Genomic DNA, 21,618 nt, shown 5'->3' with positions numbered 1-21,618 from the left:
CCCACTGAGGTCAGGTGGCCCGCACAGGTGCTTTGTTCTGGTCCTCACCCTCCTCCCACCCGCCCCCTTCCCTTCTCCAGCCCCCTCTGGCTTCTGCAGCAGGGCCTGCCCACCTCTGAGTGGGAGTGAAAAGTAGGCCCTCCCGCTCCCCTGCCCTGGTGGCCTCTTCACCACCCAAGGCTTGGCCAGCAACCAGGTGACCCCGAAGCACCTGGCCTGACCCCTCTGCCTCCCAAAACAGGCCATTCTCCCTGTGCTGCCTGTGGCCAGCCCTGACACCGCCACCTGGCAGTCTGGGCGGTCCGCAGTAGGCCTCCACCCGCTGAGGGCGTTGTCAGCTTCACCTGAAAGTCACCAGCTTGCTGGAACATTCTTATGCAAAGACATGAAGAACCAATTATAAATTCACAGGACTGACGTTTCACTAATCATGGGGCTAAAACTCCCCAGGGAGGAAAGTTCCCTGTTCCACTGGCGGGCTTTTATTTGCATTTTAAGACACATTAATAGAAAACGATGGAATGGGCTTTTCTTTGTGGCACTGTGGTAGTACCACCACCACCAGGCTCCGAATGTGAGTCTTCTTCCTGTATTGCTGGGACTCAGTACAGAACATATTATTGCATTTCAAAAATACTTTTACAATGGACGTGATTTAATTTGAAAGTTCAGCTTAAGCTTTGATTTTCATGAGTTAAAAAAAGGAGTAAAAATGTTGCAATTAAAGCCAAGCCAAGCGTATGCACTCTCTTGCCATCTAGTGAGCATACAGGGTATTGCAACAGTGTGTGATCTTAATAATATGGGGTATCCTGTTAATTAAATTATGTGTATGGGCTAACAATGAGTTATTTAATCAGCCATTTAATTATCTTGAATAACATTTTTATTACAGTGAAATAAATATCAATTTAACTTCTTAACAATGAAATGTATTCATATGTTTTAGCCCTGGATAAATCTGCATGATATGCTATAATGCACGAAGGCATGTATTATGAAGCATTGAAAATGTCACTATCTTCACTTTTTAAATACTGCTTCCTCTCCTTAGGCCTCACTGTAGCCTTAGGGCACCTGCACTGGCAGACCATATGGATGCAGGTGCCTGCCACCTTAGGTGGCTTGGGCCCCCCCTCCCCCGGGTGCCCCTGGGAGGCCACTTCCCTCCTGGTGTCCCCACAACTCGCCAGTGTGCACATCAGAACCCGCCGTGGCTCCGCACGTGATGGAAAGGAGCACGCAGCTGCATCAGCTACCTTCCGTCTTGCCGAAATTAGACTGCAGAAGTCCTTGCTGGTTGCAGAATGGTTGTAAATCTAGTTTCACGGCCTGTAAACACATGTGGCTGCTGAAAAGAAATGGTGAAGATTGAGCTAAAATAGGCTTGTCCCTGGAAGTAAGTCATTCATGTCCTTTACAAAAGCCAAATCCATGGGATCTGGAGAGTAGGTTAAGCTCTCTTGAGGAGCTTCTTTTGGCCATTTTACCTGTGAAGGGCTGTGTTTCCTCTTCAGTATATAAAGTCATTAAGTAACCGTCAACCTAAGGAAACTTTGTAACACGATCCCAAATCCTCATCTGCTGTATTGACGATGGGCCCCCTGAAGTGCCCCAGAATTCTTCCCCCGACTGCAGCCCAGACACACAGACACGTGTCCTGTTCACACCTGAGGGACTGGCGAGCGCTACTGTCGCTGAGCTGGTGGGAGTGGCTGCCGGCGGGTGCAGGGGCCCCCAAGATCCCTTCTCTGCCGCCTGCCCCCGGCCTGGAATCCAGCTTCCTCTCACACGGCTCCCAGGCCTGTGCACGTGCTTTTTCGGAAGAGCCATGCCCAAAGTAACTTCCCATCAAGGAGCATGGCTTGGTTTCGTAAAAACCTGTCTTTTGTCATACTAGATTATCTTCAGAAACACTGACCTGTGGCCCTGAGCACTGAAAGAGTGGTTAGGGTGATGCGGCTGGTCACGGCATCGCCCACTAGCAGTGAGTGCTGCACCCCCACCACGCCCCCACCCTGCGCTCTCTGTGGTGGCCGCCTCAGCCTGGAGCGTCAGTGGCGTGAGTGGGGCACTGGAATGACCCAGTGACACTGCCGGGCTGATAACAAGAAAGTCAAAGCCTGCCTTTTGTTTACTTGAAACCAAAGGTGGGACATGTGTGGGATTAGAACAGACATTGCCTGGCATGATGGGTGCTTGGAAGCCTACTTCCTTCCCCAGAGAAGCCTAGGGGGGCAGCTGCTACTTTTCCCCGAGCTGGTGCAAGCTGGTGAGTGCAGCCTCTGTTGGAAAGCAGGGCTGCTCCCCTAAACTTCTCAGGTCAGGACCAGCCCAGGGTGTGCAGGCCCCACAGCTGCATCTGGGGTGCCATGTCCGTCCCAGCTGCAACCTCAGCCGCCCCGAGTGCCCCCATGCCAGGTCACAAAGCCCTCCCCTGTGTGAGGGAGCTCACACACACACTCACGTCCACACACACACATGCTCTCACACACGCTCACACTCATACACAATGCTCACACACACACGCTTACACACACATGCTCGCACTTGTACAACTAGACAGCAGAGACAGGCAGCAGGAAGGCGTGGGAAAGGAGACCGAGGCATGTGCTGTCTGGCTCGTCATGAGCATCAGGCCTTGAATAAAATTAGTTTTAATGAGCTGTACTCGAAGGTACTAGACTGGAGAGAGTCATTTTGGGTTTTTTTTGTTTTTTCCTTCCTACCAAACTGGAATTGTACTTGTCTGTCTTTCTTTGTAACATCCCAATTAGCAAGCCAGTAACTCCAGTCCCAGTTTGGAGGAAATGGAACATGTAGAAGAATAAAGAAATAAAAGTACCTTCTGGGATTATACGATGAATAAGAAGAAAAACACCATTGGTGGCCATAGTTACTGCTGACCGTGTGCTTATAGCTAAGTGCGAGAATGCAGGGGAGTATTTAGTGCAGGGCCTGCTGCACAGAGCTCGCTCAATAAATGTGGCGATCACTGTCATCCTGGAGAGAGCCCGGGTTTGTTGGGGACTTGAGACAAGCTACCACTGTGTCCCACGTGACTTTGGCGAGACCTTCCTGCACGGAGACCGCGTTGCTCACACCTGGAAAGGGTGACTGGGTCCACTCAGCGTCCAGCAAGTGCCTGTGATGGGCCGGCATGAGTGGGCAGATGGACAGTGAGACTGTGCTGCCAGGCCTTGTCCTTGAGGAGGGGCCATGGGCCAGACCACCACAGAGAGGGCAGAGCGATGAGGAATCCAGCAAAGGCCTTTGGCAGAAACCAGATGCCCTGAGCACGGCAGCTGGCACAGCGCTCCTAAATGTTCCCCCGTAGCTGTCTCTAAAACGGGAAGGTCTCATGCGTGCCGCACGGAGCACACGACATTCACGCACTCTGCTCTGCAAGGCCGACCTCCATCGCCATACTCAGCCTCGGCAAACTTGTTTTGTGGTTTTTCTTTACATGTAAAGATTTGACCTTAGTTTCTAGCATAGAAAACGTTTAAGAGACACTTTAAAAATTTGGCTTATGTATTTGGAGGATGGAGATGAGACAGCGTTCGCCAACTCACATAATAACTTTGTCAGGAAAGAGAGTTAGGTGCAGTCCAAGTGAAATATGAATCGCTGTTTAGAAGATGGAAGCAGGAAACAGACCCTCAGGCCCAGCTAAACCCCGACAGCCCCTGGTGACAGGCAGGACCCCGCCGGTGCGTTGCGCACAGCTCAGAATCCCAGCCCGACTGCAGTCGGGAGAGCAGCCGCCCCCTCGCAGCCGAGCACCGTGTGCTGGTTTCCAGCTTCCCCGCCAGCTCCTGCGTCAGCGTGTCCTCTCTCTACACCACGTCTGTGTACACTTGTGCTCTTCTACACGTGTGAAGCCCACAGTGCTGTTCTCAGCTCTAATGTACGTTGGGTTTTTCTTCCCACAGGATTATGTGCTGGCCGTGGAGGCGTATCATTCGGTTATCAAGTATTACCCAGAGCAAGAGCCCCAGCTGCTCAGCGGCATCGGCCGGATTTCCCTGCAGGTACCTGTGCACCGTCAGACATGAGCCAGAAAGGCCTTATGATAGTTCTTTGCTCAGATGGGCGAGTGTTTGCTTTTCATCATTTTAATATAAGAAAGACTGCAGAAAATATTCCAATTCAAATGTGTGTGACCATGAAAAGGGTGGCTTCTTTCCAGGAGTTCTGGTTTGACTGTGGGAGGCCCTGCTGGCTTTTGTGCCTGTTGCTAAATGTGAACCCACAGAAAGTGTCATCGCAGCAGCACTGAAACGAGTTACTCTAGACACTGTCCTGCTGCAGTTACAAAAGCACTGACTAAACCGTGAGGAATCTCAGTTCAGCTTAGCCCGTAATAGTCACTCGCTGATATTTTGCCTGAAATAACCCTTGAATCATGTTTGCTGGACAGACAAAGTCCAGACTGAACAGTGGTCTCAGTAATGCACAAAGCTCGGCAGGACCCCCTTTGCTAAGAATGTCCTTGAAGCTGGAATGCATTTTCCTGGAATATTTGGTGACAGGGAGGTCACAGGGAGTGATGAGTCCCGCCCACATCCCTGTCAATCCCACCCTTGCAGGCCGAGCACAGGGCAGCTTCTGCCCCTCTCACCCTCAGTCTTAGGTCACGTCCCAAACCTGGGCCAGGGAAAGGAGGCACGAGCAAGGGACGGCTGAGCGGGGAGAAGCAGCACAGACCTTCCACAGGCACCCACTCACGGTGAGCCAGGCCCTGCGCTGAGCATTTCACCTCACAGTGTGACTGGCTTGTTTTACAGATCAGCAAACTGAGGTCTCCTGGTTAAGTGAGATCCAGCTACAGGAGGCCACATAGATAATGGGGAAGCTAGAATTTGAACAGGGCCTCTGTGAACTCAGGGCCTGCACTCTCAGCTAACAGCTGGTCCTCTCCTCCTCCACACAGTTGCTCACACATGCACTGACACAGGTAGGCACACGTGCACACACCATCTCCTGCACGCCGCCTGCTTGTGGAAGTCCACATGGGACACCAGATAGTGTTGGAGGACAGCCCTGTCCATGGGCCCCTGTGGTGGGGCACAGCAGATGACTGTCACTGAATAACCCGGGGCAGGCACAGATGCGTGACGCGTAAGCTGCCACCATGGGCATCGGCTCCTGCCTGCACTGGGATGCTTGCAGCAACCCTCGTTGCCTGTGTGAGAAAGCTTCATGTGGCCAGGATCTCCGTGTGGCCAGGGTGTCTCATGTGTAACATTATCCCCTGGTTATCATAGTAAAATAGTACCCTGGGCCCGCTCAGATTCCTCACTACCCTGGAGACAATCTCGGAAATTTTATTTCAGAGTCATATTTTGCACAATTTGAGAAGTAGATGCTGAATTGCTTTTGCATCTGGAAGTGCTTCTCCTTCCAGGGGGAGCCACTGGCTTGACCACAGCGAGGGCTCTGGCAATGAGGCTGGAGTCTCAGGAGGGAGGCTTAGCTTCCACAGTGTGATTTAAGCCCCATCTGGCACACAGAATGTGCTAACCGGGCTGCAAGAGAAGCCCTCGGTGTTTGCTGTTCTGAGGACACAGGGAGGTGATAGCGGCGCTGTGGGCAAGAGCTTTTGCCAAAGGAGAATGGAGAAAAAGACGGAAGCACCCAGGCCGACTGGACTCACCGACGCCCCACACAAGTGCCTTGATCTGCATCTCTTGCAAATTATTTATCAGGCCTCGCTCACGGGTATTTTTACTGTTGCTGAAGAGCAAAGTCTCTGAATTCTGTTTTTCTAAAGGAAATGGAGATTGCAATACCTAGCTATTTGGGATATCTCTGAAGACGTTGTGCCGTGGCTGCTACAGAACTTCTCAGACAGCCTCGCGCAGCTGATGACTGCATTGCCATCTGCACATACAGAAAACCCGGCCCCAGTAAGTTCCGGCGTGGACAGGTCAGTGTGTTGTCTGAAGATGCTGGATCTCGGAAGAAGGATGAAGCAGGCAGGTTTTGCCCTTGAAGAACACAGGCATTTGTGGGAGTCAAGGCCCGAGAGCACCGTTGTGATCAGCAAGAACGACCACATATCAGCCCAGTGGATGCCCGAGCACACAGCAGACCCCCACCCAGTTCTGAAACCCTCCTGGGTGCACCTGGACCCGCCCTCTCCAGACCTCTTCTGTGCTGGGACCTCTCCTCATCTCCGCTGGGTTCAGCAGAGGGTTGCAGAGGCGGGACCCTGTGTGTACATGTGGTGCTGAGCTGCCAGAGATCTCAGCACGTCCCTCGTCCCCCGTCCTGCGCGTAGCTGCCATTAGCCTTCCGGGAGTACACTCCACCCTGCCGTTTCTGGTCAGAGGTCCTGCTAGGGCCTTGTGGCCTGTCAGGTGAGCCTACACTTAAAGCTCACATTCAGAGCCCTAGCTAACCTTTTCCAGCCCAGTGTTCTTCGCCTCATGTCCTTAGTCCCACCAGACAGTTGATTTGCTGTTGCCCAGATGGGACCACACTTGCTGCTTTGACCTCTCGTGGGCTGTTCCTGGTGCTCAGAACTCCCTTCTCTTTCTGCTTGTGCAAACCCTGCCCATTCTTGAGGGCTCACTGGAAGGACTTCTGTAAAGTCACCCCAGCCCTCTCAGCAAGCTCTCCCTTCCCTCTTCCCCAAGACATCTACGGGGGATAAAAGCACAGGGCTCAGGAGCTGGGGTTTGGAACAAGACAGACCCCGACCCTGGCCCAGCTGCTCAGGCTGGTGTGGCTCTGAGCAGTTTATCTCACCTTCACGGTGTCAGTCCCCCCACCACAACCGCCTGCCGTGAGCAGTCATCGTCGTGTGTAGATGATAAAGTTTATCCATGTGAAATCCTCTGTGTCCTGCCTGGGACATGCCAGGAGCGCTGTAAGCGTAACTTGCTGTCTTTCCTATGTCTTGAGGATGGGGTGTGTTTGTTCCATTCCTCACAGATCCAAGTGTAAGGGCGGCATTCCCAGGTCTCAGCAAAAGTACGTGTGCTCAGAATTGCCCTTGGTAGCCCCACTCCCACGGCGGGGCAGCCACCCCATAGAGTGACTCCAGTGCACACGTGGGCACGAGGCCCTCCAGGATGGGCTGTAGGAAGGGGCAAAAGCAGTGTCCCCACGCACGTGTCCGGACACTCACACCCCACACACCAGCCTCAGAGCTCCTGCCGGCGCACCCTGCTCACCCCCAATGCTGCATCTCAGCACGGGATGGAGGACGCCACACGGAGTCAGATGGCAGTCGATGAGAGGTCAGTGGTGCAGGACAAGATGGGGTTGAACAGGGACTCGTCCAGCAGAAACGCCTGAACTAAATGTAGACAGAATTGACTGCGCTCTGTTTTAAGGAGAAAGAACTCAAATGGAATGAACACGTAAAAGCCAGCAGAGAGCTCTGTTCCGAAGGGACGTAGCGCTCAATGCGTACTTTAAACTCAGAGTGTTCAGCCACGGTTAGATTCTTGGAGGAACAGCCCTCAGAGAAGTCACTTTCAAGAAAGCACGTGTGTTTTCCAGCTCTTGCAGTGTTCTTCTCCCTGAAGCACCTCATCAGTACCTGTATCTTAATTATACGGTCTCTAAACTGGCTGTGTGTGAGCCATTCTGAAATGAGTTGGTGCCACTGTACAGAAGCAAAGAAGTATCACATACACCGTCAGCACCTGTGTGCTGTGCTGTCAGAGGGGTAAATTTCATAAGAAATACATATATTAGTAACTGTCCCTCAAATGGTAAAATAATACTGCAGGTGCTTAGAAAGTACGGGATGAGGTTTTGGTTGCAGTCAGTGGAATCCACAGTGGCTGCTATAAGCAGAAAAAGTTTATTCACGGACAGTAGTACAGGGAATCTTCATGAGGGCCCAGAGACAGGCCATTCTAGAGCCACAAAGCCAGGATGCCCTAGCACGTCACAGAGGCCCCTCCAGCAAGAACAGCACTGCCAGCTCTGCCTGGCATCTCAGAGTCTTGTCCCCACCCTGCAGACCCAGTTCCCCCACACGGCCTCCTGCTTCCGCTGCTTCCTCAGGCCATGTCACCTTACGTGCGTGCATCTCTCTGGGGGCCCAGGCCATGGGGTTGCCCCTCCTGCAAGAGTAGGAATGTAGGCCTCCTGGTTCCTCCTTGAAAGGACCCCTGACAGGTAGGAAATGCACAGAATCGGGGAAGGCAGGGCCAGCAGCAGTCATGAGCATCCCTTACAAATCACGTTGTAACATCTGAAGTCATGTAACACAAAGCTAAACACACATGGAATAAGATTGATTTCGTTTCTCTGAGATTAGTTTCTACTCTTATGTGCATGGAGATACAAGGGAGGCTCGGCATTTTCTATAATCTTGAATGCTATCTCCAGACCAGGGAGGATTTGCGTTTCATCAGCATTGAAGGTGGGAGATGAGGTGGGCATCGCGTCGATGCTGAGTCTCGAGGAGAAAGCTAGGAAATGTCCCCGGCAGGTAGGGAAATGCTTGGCAAAGCACAAAGGCAGAGGGACCCACATAGCTGGGCCCATTCTGCTCACGCCCTGGCACTACTGCAAGAACTGTGGTTTTCCAGGTCAGCCCTAGCGAGGAGGGAGCACAAGCAGACCTTCTCTGCGGAGAAGGCAGATTTCCAGCTCCTAAGAACGCCCTGATCCACAAGGAAGCTGACGTGCCCCTCCCCAGGGACCCACGCCAAAAGGCCATTCTTCCAGGCCAGCGTCCCAGGGCGCTGCTGTGCGTGGTTCGCAGCCCCGGCAAACGATGGCCTGCACTGCGTGCTGTCCCCCCTGTTCCTGCTGGACTCTCTGCACTGTGTCCTGATCACCCTCTCAGCTGATAGTGGGCACTGCAGTGTGAATCTTCCCATGGACAACAGACCAATCCTGCCTCCACCGGTGCCGTCGCCAAATCAGTAACACAGAGCAACCGCAAACGTTTCTGAATGTTTAGGTCATCTAATACTTGGCAAAAGAGTGGGCTGAACAACTCCACCCTCAGCTTTCTCTTCTGTTTGTGTGTGAGTGTGTGTAGCAGAGTCTGAGAAAGATACATACAGCCACCTTCCTTTTCTGAGCTTGGGAAAATTTGAACAAGAGCACTGAAATGCAAACACTAATCAAAAAGGAAGTATTTTCCATTTTAATTCTAAAGAGTGGAAATAGAAAAAAATGATTTTACTAAAACAAAATATGCAGACACCTTTGGGAAAACGTGCTATAAAGGAACCATGCTAACTCCAGAGATGACCCAGCCGGACAGAGGTGAAAGGGGTGGACGGACAGCAAGGTTCCAGATGATTCCACACAGTTGGGCTGAGAACACTGTCACCGCACCTCCTCTTTGTGTTTAAAATTTTGCATTGAATGTAGGTGCCTCTGAAATATGCGAGCTAAAAATAGGAAGCTCACTCACTCACCACACCAACAGTTGCCCGGTCACACGAGAAGATACACTGGCGAATACAAGGATGGCACAGATGCCCTCACTTTGTGTTAGGCCTCCGAGAAGCTGACTTTCAATTTTAATATTTCAAAACGTATTCTACTTTTGAATAGCAATCCTTATTCTTTCCAAGAAATTCATAGCATAATTCTGGGCACTGAGCAAAGGGTCACCGGTTCAGTTTGTGTGCTGTTCACATTCCAGCTGGGAACCCTGGCTCAAATTACAGAATTGTACTTGGGGTTTAATGCCTGCATATAAGGGAGGATCCATCTCCCACCTCGGCCTCGTCCCGCAGGGAGAACTATCATAGCCACGTTCCCTGCCAACTGTCAGCGCACCCGCCAGCCAGGTGACAGCCGTGTTTACAACTCACATGCCTGCTGTGATCATTTCCACAGTGCCTTCATCTTCATCACACAGAGCCTCCTTTAGAGCACCGGGGCCTCCACACAGCAAGGGGGCTGGGGGTTAGGAGGAGAGAGAATGGGGCCCAGTGGGAATTTCCAGTTCTGAAGGAAATCTGTGTTGTAAGCAAGATTGAAGACATTTGTATTCCAGAGGAGTTTCTCACATAATCTAAATTAAGGAGGGGCAGAAGCAACTGATCTTCAAACAGAAGAAGCATTATATTCATACTTCTTAAAATTACTTCACTCCAACTTAGATTCCACCTCCTCAGAATCTCTTGACTTGGGTCTGAGAGGGTCCTCACTGGGACTTGGGTCTGAGAGGATCCTCACTGGGACTGGGAAAGTAGCTGTGGTGCGCAGGTGCAAGTCCAGCAGCCAAGCACACACGAGGGGCCTGTGCTTGGCATTGGGGCAGCTGAGCGCAGGGTGGTTCTGCAGTGTCTGTGGCCAGTCCTAGGCCTCAGTGTCCTGGACCAAAGGTCAGAGCCCAAGGTCATCAGGCAGGAGAAAGCCTCAGCCACTGCAGGAGTGGTGGGAAGTTGGGATAAACCGGCCACGCCAGGCAGGACGAAGGGGGACGGGATGCAGGACCACTCACCGCTATGGCCGAGAGGACCTCAGCAAGGACCAAGGTCACCTCTGACCGAGTTCCCAGAGAGCAGGAACCCAGGGCAGGGTGGGGAGACGCTGAGGTGGAAGAAGGGAGGGAAGGGCCAGGGAGGCGCTGTGAAGCTGGGAAAGACTTGAGCACGTTTTACAGAGGGGCACGACCCCAGGCTCCAGGAGGGGTGCGGGCACCTTGACGGTCTCGACCAGGAGGGTGGTTTTACGCACACAGCCACGTACCAGAATCCCTCAGGTTGTACGGTCTGAAGACATGCAGGTTCCTGTACATCAGCCATAGCTCAACAGAGACCTTCAAATAGAAAAAGAAGAGACTGACTTCTGGCTGCCAGCCTGAGCCGTGGAGTGTGCTGGCTACAGTCAGGGAAAGAGTGGGGAGAGCGTCCCCCAACCCCTCCCACCCTGTGAGGCCTCATCATGCTGATGTGACATCGAAGTGCAAGCAAAAAGAAAATGTAGGTAGATGGGATTTCACCAAAACTAAAAACTGTTGTGCTTTAAAGGACACCATAAAGAAAAAGTAAAAAGACAACCTACGGCATGGGAGACATTGCTTGCAAATCCCGTATCTGATAAGAGACTTACATCCAGAATATATAAAGAACTCTTACAGCTGCTAAATTAAAAATGATTCATGGCACTAGCATGCAGCAGGGGAGAGAGCGGACTCAACTCCGACTTCACGGAGGACAGGTGGGAACTGACAACCAGGGACCAGGGTCAGGGTCAGGGTCCATGGTTGGAAAATTACCCAGAGGAAGCATCAAGAAGGGGTTTCTGGCCAAGCAGACTTGATAGGATCGTTGCTGACAGCCGGCCAGGGTGGTAGGATCTCCGGGTGCTAAGACACCGAGGGCGGGGACTTTTCTTAAACTGACTTAGCAGGATTCTTGCTCACACTGGATTCTACAAGGACAGAGAAGGAAGGCAAGGTCAAGCTTGTCTGGTAGAGGAGGCTTCTGCACGGATGCAGCCTAATTTATGCATTGACAGCCTGCCTGGTTCCCAGCAGGCCCTCGGGTTCTGCAGAGAGAGCAGGTGAGGGGGGGTCAGGGGAAAGGAGAGGACCCCTGGGGCCTGCTCTGCTGTGCTCACGACGGGGCGGGAAGAGGAGCTGGTGAAGGAGAACTCAAGAAAAACATGGAAGAGAAGCTAGGGTACTCTGAAATAGATCGCATCTTTCTTTTATTTGTTTATGTACATTAGCCTGGGGGGATTTGCCCAGTTGGAATGGAACAGTTTTTCTGATAAGTTTTAAAATACAAGAATGTTTTACAACATAAAAATTTAGACTAAAGTTTTCCGTGTTGGTTTTTGGGTAGGGTTTTTCTGGTGGGTTTTTTTGTCTGTTTTTGAGACGAGGCCTCGCTCTGTCACCCACACTGGAGTGCAGAGGCGCACATGCAGCTCACTGCAGCCTTGACCTCCTGGGCTCAAGCAGTCCTCCCGCCTCAGCCTCCCAAGTAGCTGGGACTACAGGAATGCACCACCATGGCCAGCTAAGTTTTTTGTAGAGAGGGGGTCTTGCCATGTTGCCCAGGCTGGTCTCAAACTCCTGGCCTCAAGCAATCCTCCTGCCTCTGCCTCCCAAAGTGCTGGGATTACAGGCATGAGCCACTGGGCCCAGCTGAAATGAGTTTTCTGTATCAATTGCAGACCTGTGTTTCTGTGACTAAAGTTGATCAGTGGTAAATATGAAAAGAACTGGGTTTTCTAGCTGACTACAGATTTAATATCATCTAGCAACCTATGTGGCTGTTAACATAGCTGTTCTGTCTTTGGATGGTTTAAAATCATCTGACTCCCGCACCACAGAGAAGAATCATTCTTGCCTCCCTCTCCAGTCAGCAGCTCACAGCCATGGACTGCAGGACACTCCGCCTTGAGAACACTTTAAAATGGCCATTGCCCATCTGTAATGGCTTCCGTGCCACCAAGGTGGTGAGGAATCCCAAAACTGTGACAGAGAAGCAGGTGAAGGAGCTGAGAACTGGAGCGCTCCCCCACCCCTCAGTGCCTGTATTAGCTGGGGCTCTCTAGAGGGACAGGACTCATAGAATAGATGAATCTATGAAGGGGAGTTTATTAGGAGAATTGACTCTCGATCACAAGGTGAGGTCCCACAATAGCTGAGGAGCAAGGAAGCCAGTCCAAGTCCCAGAACCTCAACAGTAGGGAAGCCGACAGTGCAGCCTTCAGCCTGTGGCTGAAGGCCTGAGAGCCCCTGGCAAATCACTGGTGTAAGTCCAAGAGTCCAACAGCTGAAGAACTCGGAGTCTGATGTTCAAGGGCAGGAAGCATCCAGCACGGGAGAAAGATGAGGCTGGGAGACTTGGCAAGTCTGCTCTTTCCAACTTCTGCCTGCTTTATTCTGGCTGTGAATGGCAGCTGATGAGATGGTGCCCACCCAGATTAAGGGCGGGTCAGCCTCCCCCAGCCCACTGACTCAAGTGTTCATCTCCTTTGGCAACACCCTCACAGACACACCCAGGATCAATACTTTGCATCCTTCAATCAAATTGACACTCAGTATTAACCTTGACAGCGCCCAAGGAGGGGAGGGCCAGACCCAGCGCACAGTTCCAGTTTCTGCCACGGAAACACTGACCATGTGTTGCTCTTCAGGTTGGAGCTTCAGGGCGGCGTTTCCCCGGGTTTCTGCGTTTATAAGTGATGTTAGTGTCTGGTTTGCGTGTGCACAGGTGACATCTCAAAAGGATATGGCGGCTGTTTTCTGTCTTCATGTAAGTCAGAAGCTTGCTTTCTCTCTCTCTGGAAAACTTGAGTAATGTGGAATGATCTATTCCCTGAAGGTTTGAGTATTCACCTAAGAATTGCCTTTGCTGAGCACGTGAGTTGTGCTGTGTGCTTTTCCTAATTTATCATTATGAATCTGCCTTAGTGTTGTGTGCCTGAGGATTTTTCTCTGTTTCTGGGAACCATTTTGGTAACAGAGTTTTCTAGAAAGCCACCTGTTTGGTCCCTGTTTTCTCGTGGATTCGCACAGAGTAAAAGACAGTGCTCTTACCATTATTTCCATTTCCTTGTTCTGCCTGTAGCTATTTCTACTTTTACATTTCTGTTTATGCTTCCTTTTTCTGGATTAGTTTATACACTGTTTTTTGTTTTTTTCTTTGTGAGACAGGATCTTGCTCTGTCTGCCAGGCTGGAGTGCAGTGGCGCAATTATGACTCACTGCAGAACCCCTGGGCTCAAGAGATCCACCTGCCTTAGCCTCTCATGTAGCTGGGGACCACAGGTGCTGACGGCCACACCTGGTGCTGGCGGCCACACCTGGCTAATTTTCTTTTCTGTTTTAATAGAGACAAGGTCTCACTTTGTTGCCCGGTCTGGTCTTGAACTCCTGAAATTCAGCGATCCTCCCACCTCGGCCTCCCGAAGGGCTGAGATTACAGGTGTGAGCCACCATGCCCAGCCACTGTATTTCCTTTTTAATAGTGTCTTTTACTGATTTGTTTTCTACATATTCTGGAATTCTTTTAATTGCATTTTTATGTTTAATTTTTTCAGTTGCTCCTAACTTTTAGAAATCGGTAGGATTTTATATCCTAATTACATTTTAATAATTCTGAAAATGTCAACTTACTTTCTAATCATCAGGAAAATCGGTGGGTAGCAAAGAATATCCCAAGATTTCTCTGTTATCTTCCTCTGAGACATTGAGTAAAGTCCCATGCCAGCCTCAGGAGGCCTTGCAGTGTGGAGGATCAGCACATGGTCTGGGCGTTGGACAGCCTGGGTGTTGACCACACTGTTCTGTGTTAGCTGTGTGACCTCAGAAAATTGTCTCATCTTTCCAAGCCTGACGACTTCATCTAGAAAGCGAAGCTAGCGACAGCATCTGCATCCCAGGCTGTCGCGAGGGTCAGGCGAGCTGTGCTTGTAAGCGCGTGCCACGGCCGCCGGCACACGTTAATCTTGATCGGTCTTGATGATGGGCTGTAATCATCTTCAGTTCAGTATCTCACACGGTCCTGTTAGACAGGAGATGCAGGCGTTCGAGCTGAGGGCCGTGTCACGGAGCCCATGCTGCCTTTGGTTTCTTTTTAGTCCGCAAGTGGGAAGTCGATAGTAGTGGACTTCAAACCGCTTCAGACTGTGCAGACAGTGGGCAGTGATGGACAGATGCCATTCAGTGTGTGGTGTGTGTGCACGCCTGTGTTTTCTCTTGTTTCATTCTGTTTTTTCTTCCTCCTCGAATGGTATTTCTTTTGTGGGATAAGAGCAACAGTTGTGAAGGGCCTGAGATGTTATCCTGTTTCCAAGCTGTGGAGTTAGCTGCCACTTTCATGGATGCTGGCAAAAAATGTAAGATTCCTACGTTAGAGAGGAAGGATATTTATTACACAGCAACAGCAGTACAGCCAGAGTGGCATTCTGTCACCAGACACGGGGCCCTGATTCCTCAGGGTCTTCACCGAGGGCCTCATGATGCCTGCAGTGGGCTGTGTGGCTGGAGAGGAATCTGAACTTAGAACACCCAAATCCTTGCTACTGGGAGGCGAGCCTGCCTGCCCTTTGCCCCAGAGGGATGCAGTTTAGCTTACAAGGCTGTCCTCTAAACAGGCATCCTTGTGTAAATGCTTTGAACAAAGCCCTGTCACTGTCTGTGCTTGGAAGACATGCAGAAACATGACACCCATGGAGAACCATCTCCCCACCAGTCATTTGAGAAGGTAGCAGGCTTGTTTTAATGCTGGACAGATGCTTGGCGTGGACAGTCTAAGAGTTAACTAGGCTGCTCAGTGATGATAGTGATGGGTGCCCCAGCCCTCCTCATGGAGGTGAGCCGCGCACATTCAGCTTGTTTCTCATCGAGACAGAGGACAGCATTCTGTTAAGTTTCTGCTGCTGCCATGATAACAGAGCTCGCTGTCACATTCTGGCTCCCGCAGGCTGTGCCCCGGACACAGAGCAACTCTGTCTTTACCCTCGTGAGCGCGGCTTGGGCCATAATAGGACTTTTCTTTCATTTGTATCTATTTCTTATTGTAAGCCTTAGATCATTTATTCCCTTCCTTACACTTCTGGAGGTGAAAGAAAACCCGAGTCTGCCTTTGTAGAACCAAGCTGTGGCCTCAGGAGTCAGGGCTGGGGCACTCAGCCTTCCACCCCCCAGGCCTCCTCCGCCACAGGCCTGCTGCATCTGGCTGCATTTCAGTAGGGCAGCCGGTGGGTTTCCTGACATGTGTGATAAGAGTGGGTTTGAGTTTGGGTTTGGTTTGGCTTGTTTTTTACAGTAGAATTCTATATTATTTGGTCAAAATATTACTTTGCAATTTGCAAATGTGGTGGCACCTACCATTTTACTAGCCACAAGTAACTCGTAAGTTGACTTAGGACCTGCTCATATTATACCAATATTTTAAGTATTTTATGTTTTATCTTATTAGTTATTCATTTTATTTTATCTAATGCTCTGCCAGAATTCATTCCAAAAGGTAAAAATTACTAAACTATAAGACTCTTAAATAAGGCCTGTATATTAGCAACTTAGTTTCTGACATATAGAACATTAACATTCCACTGTATCTTAAATGTCTTTTGCCTTTTTATTAAAAAATGATTAAATGGTTACTGAAGTTTTCCTCTGCCTGACATATAAATGTCTTCATATTCTAACATGATATTAGGGAACTAAATATATGAGTATAGACTTAATATTTGTCAACTAAACTGACTAAATTTTGTCAAAGCAGATTGGAGACATAAAAACAGCTGAAAAGTATTTTCAAGACGTTGAGAAAGTGACACAGAAATTAGATGGACTACAGGGTAAAATCATGGTTTTGATGAACAGGTAAATATTTTAAAACTAAATATATGTTTTCTCAAATTTCCCAGAGGCGTTCAAGCCCCACTTACTGAGTCGGAAAGCTCCCTAGAGAAGGCGCTTCTCCCGGTATCTCCTCTTGCCCTGTGTCTCTCAGAGCTGAGACCCAAGGAGTACACGGGTGTTTTCTTGAATTGCAGTGATGTTCTTTTAGTCACAGAAGCTGATTTTTAAGGAGCTATTTCCCCCTTGTTCTTCAGAGAAGCGCTTGTATTGCCCCCGTTTGCAGCGTATGTGTGCGTAAAGGTCACCATTGCTGGCGTAGCGGCCGTTCTGGATCCTGTGCTCTGGTGTTCTGTGTCTGGATCCTGTGCTCTGGTGTTCTGTGTCTGGATCCTGTGCTCTGGTGTTCTGTGTCTGGATCCTGTGCCCTGGTGTTCTGTGTCTGGATCCTGTGCCCTGGTGTTCTGTGTCTGGATCCTGTGCCCTGGTGTTCTGTGTCTGGATCCTGTGCCCTGGTGTTCTGTGTCTGGATCCTGTGCTCTGGTGTTCTGTGGTAGAACGCACAGCGTCGTGCGAGTGCACGTTCGTGAGGAGGAAACACGCCTTGGACAAAGCCTGCACCCAGGATCAGAAAGCGTAAATGAAGCAGGTGTCCGTTTTTAGCAGGAAGTCATTTAGGTGAAGTTACTGTATCTCAATTAATAAAAACTAGAGTGGCTTGGCCGGGTGCAGTGGCTCATGCCTGTAATCTCAGCACTTTGGGAGGCTGAGGCAGGTAGATCACTTGAGGTCAGGAGTTTAAGACCAGCCCAGCCAACATGGTGAAACCCCATCTCTACTAAAAATACAAAAAATCAGCCAGGCGTGGTGGCATGCGCCTGTAGTCCCAGCTACTTGGGAGGCTGAGGCAGGAGAGTTGCTTGAATCCAGGAGGCGGAGGTTGCGGTGAGCCGAGATCGTGCCACTGCACTACAGCCTGGGCAACGAGAGCAAAACTCCGTCTAAAAAATAAAAATAAATAAAAACTAGAGTGGCTTTAATGTGCGAGCCTGAATGCAAAACGCAGCTCACCGCCTCTACCTGGAGATCAGGAACCCCGGGCCACGCAGGGCCATACGCTGGGTCTCTGTGGGATCCAAAGCCCCTGTGGGTTGTGTTGGGGGACAGCAGCTCCTGGGCTTTCCCCGCTAACTGCCACCGTTGCTTGTGTTACAGCGCGTTCCTTCACCTCGGGCAGAATAACTTCGCAGAAGCCCACAGGTTCTTCACAGAGATCTTAAGGATGGATCCAACAAACGCAGTGGTAAGATCCCCAAGCTGCAGGATCCTCCGTCCTCTGCCTTTCACAGACGCTAGAAACATACACCCACACACGTCTCAGCAGGGGCCTGCGCTCTCTCTCTCCAGTCCACCAGCTCCAGGCAGTGGCCGTGGCCCTTAGGGGAAGTGACCCAACAGGGCCACCTAGGCTCTGCCCAGCAGCTCTGCACCACCCCCAGGCCCCTAACACGGCCCAGCACACAGCCTGGAATGGGCGGGCGTCTGTCCTGGTTGTGTGGGCCGACCCTGGGCGTGTGCTCCTCCCTAGGCCAACAACAACGCTGCCGTGTGTCTGCTCTACCTGGGCAAGCTGAAGGACTCCCTGCGGCAGCTGGAGGCCATGGTCCAGCAGGACCCCAGGCACTACCTGCACGAGAGCGTGCTCTTCAACCTGACCACCATGTACGAGCTGGAGTCCTCGCGGAGCATGCAGAAGAAACAGGCCCTGCTGGAGGCTGTCGCCGGCAAGGAGGGGGACAGCTTTAACACGCAGTGCCTCAAGCTGGCCTAGCTGCCTCCAACACACTACGTCAGAAGGACCCGGGTCTTTGAAACTGTGTCATGAAGCTAATGTATTAATGTGACATGGAGGAACTCAATAAAACTCCTGCTTCACTGGTGTCTGCTGCGTGTCTTCTTGGTCCCAAGCCACGGCCCAGCCCAGGACTGCCCCACAGTTGGTCGGCGTTCAGCCACGCAGTCCCTGCAGCTGGGTCACTGTTCATGAACGCAAGGGGCAGGCGTGCTGGGAGGACATAGGTCGTAGACACAGGAAATCTGGAGTCAGCCTCGGGGCCTCTGTTCTGGAGGCCAATCCTGCTTTGCTCGTTCCTTCTGGACATCCTCAGAGAAAAGCTGGGAGGTGTGGAGACCCTCTCGCCATGCACCTGCACGTACAGGGGGATTTACAACAGGGAAGACAGATCGCCGCTCATGCTCCTCTTGCCCTCCCCACACACCCAAACTAAGTGCGTTGGTCTTACCCATCCGAGTCTCCTCCAGCCTGATGCCAGCCAAACGACCCCTGCCAGCCTGGTGGTGGAGGAGAGGCCATCACTGTTTCTCCCATAGTTTATACGTCCACGTGGACAGTGAGCTGAGTGGAACAGGAAGCACGACGCATAATGAAGCAAAGGAAGAGCGCGTAAAACGCAGGCAGGCAGGGGCTGGGGGCGGTTTTGAAGCCAGACACGTGTTTTCATGTGTTCTCTCATGCCTGAAAGGCCTTTTGCCTTCACGTTTACACAGTTATTCCTGCTTTTGAAGAACTTAAAGTACCTGAAAATGTCTTCACTTTACGAAAGAACTCTGACAAGCGTTCTCTAAATATCTAGCTTTGTGGGTAGTTTTAAATATAATTCATTTTACAGACTGTGATGTAAACATTTGCACAAAGCGAAGCCATATTTCTGTTAATTTTTGTAATAGAGTAGAAACATACAAACACTGCATCTACCAGACAGACAGTCTCAGCCCGTTTGCTGACATCTAGATTAATTATGCATTAGAATAAAAGAAAAAAGAGGTGAGACAGCCAAAAGGACTGTTGGACACCAAGGAGGTTTCAAGATCTTTCTCTTCAAAAAGAGAACTGAAACTATTGTTAAGCCCAGAAAGCTCAAGATGTAATTAGAAGCCCTCCACCTTGAGGGTCTTCCTTCAAATGTGACTTCAGGGATGAAGTGTAAGGCTCTTCCTCTGCTCCAACCTGGCACCTCACTGCAGACATCTTGCAGGATTTGCCAGAGGATTATGGAGCCTGTCCTTTACAGGCCCAGGGCTCAGAGCTGTCCCCAGCCAGTTGTGCAGGAAAGCAGACAGCAGTGCCCAGGCTCCAGCTAGACATGAGCCCGGCAAATTAGAAACAGAGATCAAGGTTCCCTAGTAAGCTGGTAAGCCTAAATCCACCCTCCCTCCCAAGCCCCACCCCCATGCTGCTGGCATGAGGCCAGGCCAGGTGACAGTATCATTGCCTCGTTTCTTACCCGGATTATTTCTTCCTGTTTTTTTTTTTTTTTTTTTTTGAGACAGGATCTTATTCTGTCATCCATCCAGGCTGAAGTGCAGTGGTGCAAACATGGTTCACTCCAGCCTCAACCTCCTGGGATCAAACGATTCCCCACTCTCAGCCTCCTGAGTAGCTAGGACCACAAGTGTGCTCCACCACGCCCAGATTTTTATTATTTTTATAAAGATGGGATCTCACTATGTTGCCCAGGCCAGTCCCTAACTCCTGGCCTCAAGTGATCCTCCCACCTCGGCCTCCCAAAGTGCTGGGGTTACAGGTGTGAGCCATGGTGTCCAGCTAATTTTTTTTCCTACTGCCTGTATGATTGCAGAATTTTTTGTTTTGTTTTGCTAGAAGAGGAAAACGGTGCTGTGAGTGTCTATAATGTCTGGGACAATTGTTGTAGCTTATCTAGTTTACACTTAGCTTTTCTTTATGTTAAAAATAAATTATACATTCCTGAAATCTTTTCTAGAGCCAAGTGAAGTGAATGGCTAACCATCAGAAAGCTTATTTTCTAACTGGAAAATGGGAACTCGCTGAGTTGATGATGGGCTCACAACTGTGGAAATGCCCACCCTGGAATGCACAGTGGAGAATGAAGAAGCCAGTAACCCTGATGGCATCGTTACCGAATGGCCAGGGTGTGCCAGGCGGCAAAGGTGGATTTGCTCCCTGAATGATCCATCCAGCTGAATCTTGAGTCATTCCGCGTTTGCCACGAGGGGCAGTGTTAGATCAGTGGTCCTCAAAGTGGGGTCCCCGAAGCAGCAGCACCAGGTTCTCCTGGGAACTTGACGGAAATGCACATCCTCAGCCACATCCTCTGATCACAGAGGAGTCATAACTGCTGGGGCCTGGGCTGGGCCGGCCCGACAGTGTCGTCTGCACAGCCCTCCAGGGGCTTCTGGTGCTCCTGCAGGTGTGAGAACGCATGTCAGACGCCGGAGGCCACAGACAGAATTCCAGTTACACAGCAGGCGTTGGAGCCCGTGGGCATCGCCATCCTGCCTTACACTGCTGGCCTCTTCTATGCCCCCTCGAGGATTGTGCCCCCACTTGTCTCTGCCTGGACCCCCCCTGGCATGCACCTTCCTAGTCCCTATTCAGTGTTACCCCCTGAAGCCTGCCCTCAACCCCAGGACAGTGCAGCCCCGTCCATACTCCCCTTACCTCTTGTCCTGGACCCACACAGGCTCCGCAGCACCTGCTCCTGGCACGGCCCCACAGTTGCAGTACTTGGGCTGGAGCTGCCGCCATGAGGTCCTCCTTCAAACACCCAGTTCCAGCGTTCCCCGGGAAGCTTCCCATGCCATCTTGTCACGTCTTGCACCCAGCACCGAGGGTGAGGCCCGGCAAAGCAGAGCTGCAGGGGCTCAGCTGTGTACACCACAGTTCTTGAGACGCCCACCTGTGTGTCCTCCCCGATCCTGCTCCACAGCCCAGGCCCAGGCCCGGAGGTAGCCCCTGCGTTCCCGTGGCTTCAGGCACACGTGTGCAGACATGACGCCGAGAACACCGGCTTTGCCACCAAGGACAGAAGACAGTCTGCCCCACCCGGGGTCACCTGCAGGTCCTGCTCTGACCAGGGTCCAGGCCCTGATTCCGGGGATGCGACAGCACCCAGAATGTCCTGCCTTGTGTGGCACGTGGGACCGGGGACTCGGGCCCCAGGGCTCCCAACCCTGGCTGTGGAGAGTGGGTGGCTCCGCTGCTGGTCGGGGGCTCTGTGTGGGAAGACAGCGTGCCAGTGGCCACAGGATGTCCTGACAGCAGAGGCGCTAAACACTCCAGGAGCGCCTCAGCCCCAAGCTCTGGTTCCACCCCTTGCGGGTGAGGGCGGCCCAATAACAGCCACACTCCATCAGTTCAGAGGCAGGGGCTAGAGATGGATTTAATTCAACTTAAAAAGAAATACAAGAATGGACCTTTTCTGCAGTCCTGAGGGAGTGGACAGGTTGCGTGCGTGCTCTGACGGTGGGATCCAGACCCCCTCATCTCCTGCGTTGAAGGTGCCACTGGGCCTCAT

At 51.3% G+C, this 21,618-nt stretch overlaps 1 protein-coding gene across 7 annotated transcripts in view; it reads left to right on the top strand.

Moving 5' to 3' along the window:
- The window catches only part of TRAPPC12 (trafficking protein particle complex subunit 12), a 106,966-nt gene extending 88,770 nt beyond the window's left edge, over nt 1-18,196 (top strand). For 3 of the 7 annotated variants that reach the window (XM_001153001.6, XM_054677666.2, XM_054677665.2), the window contains 4 exons: nt 3,936-4,034; nt 16,185-16,285; nt 17,477-17,564; nt 17,850-18,196. In XM_001153001.6, coding sequence (XP_001153001.4) covers nt 3,936-4,034; nt 16,185-16,285; nt 17,477-17,564; nt 17,850-18,092 — 531 coding nt within the window. In that variant the 3' untranslated portion in view covers nt 18,093-18,196. Of the gene's footprint in view, nt 1-3,935; nt 4,035-16,181; nt 16,286-17,476; nt 17,565-17,849 lie in introns of all 7 variants that reach the window. The other 4 variants (XM_009441945.5, XM_009441949.5, XM_009441946.5 and 1 more) reach the window with 2 other exon arrangements.
- Nucleotides 18,197-21,618: the final 3,422 nt, after the last annotated feature.

This window comes from Pan troglodytes, chromosome 12 (genome assembly GCF_028858775.2).
Source record: "Pan troglodytes isolate AG18354 chromosome 12, NHGRI_mPanTro3-v2.0_pri, whole genome shotgun sequence".
Lineage (NCBI taxonomy): Eukaryota > Metazoa > Chordata > Mammalia > Primates > Hominidae > Pan > Pan troglodytes.
The sequence above is the reverse complement of the archived record's forward strand: the minus strand, read 5'-3'. Positions and strand labels throughout refer to the sequence as shown.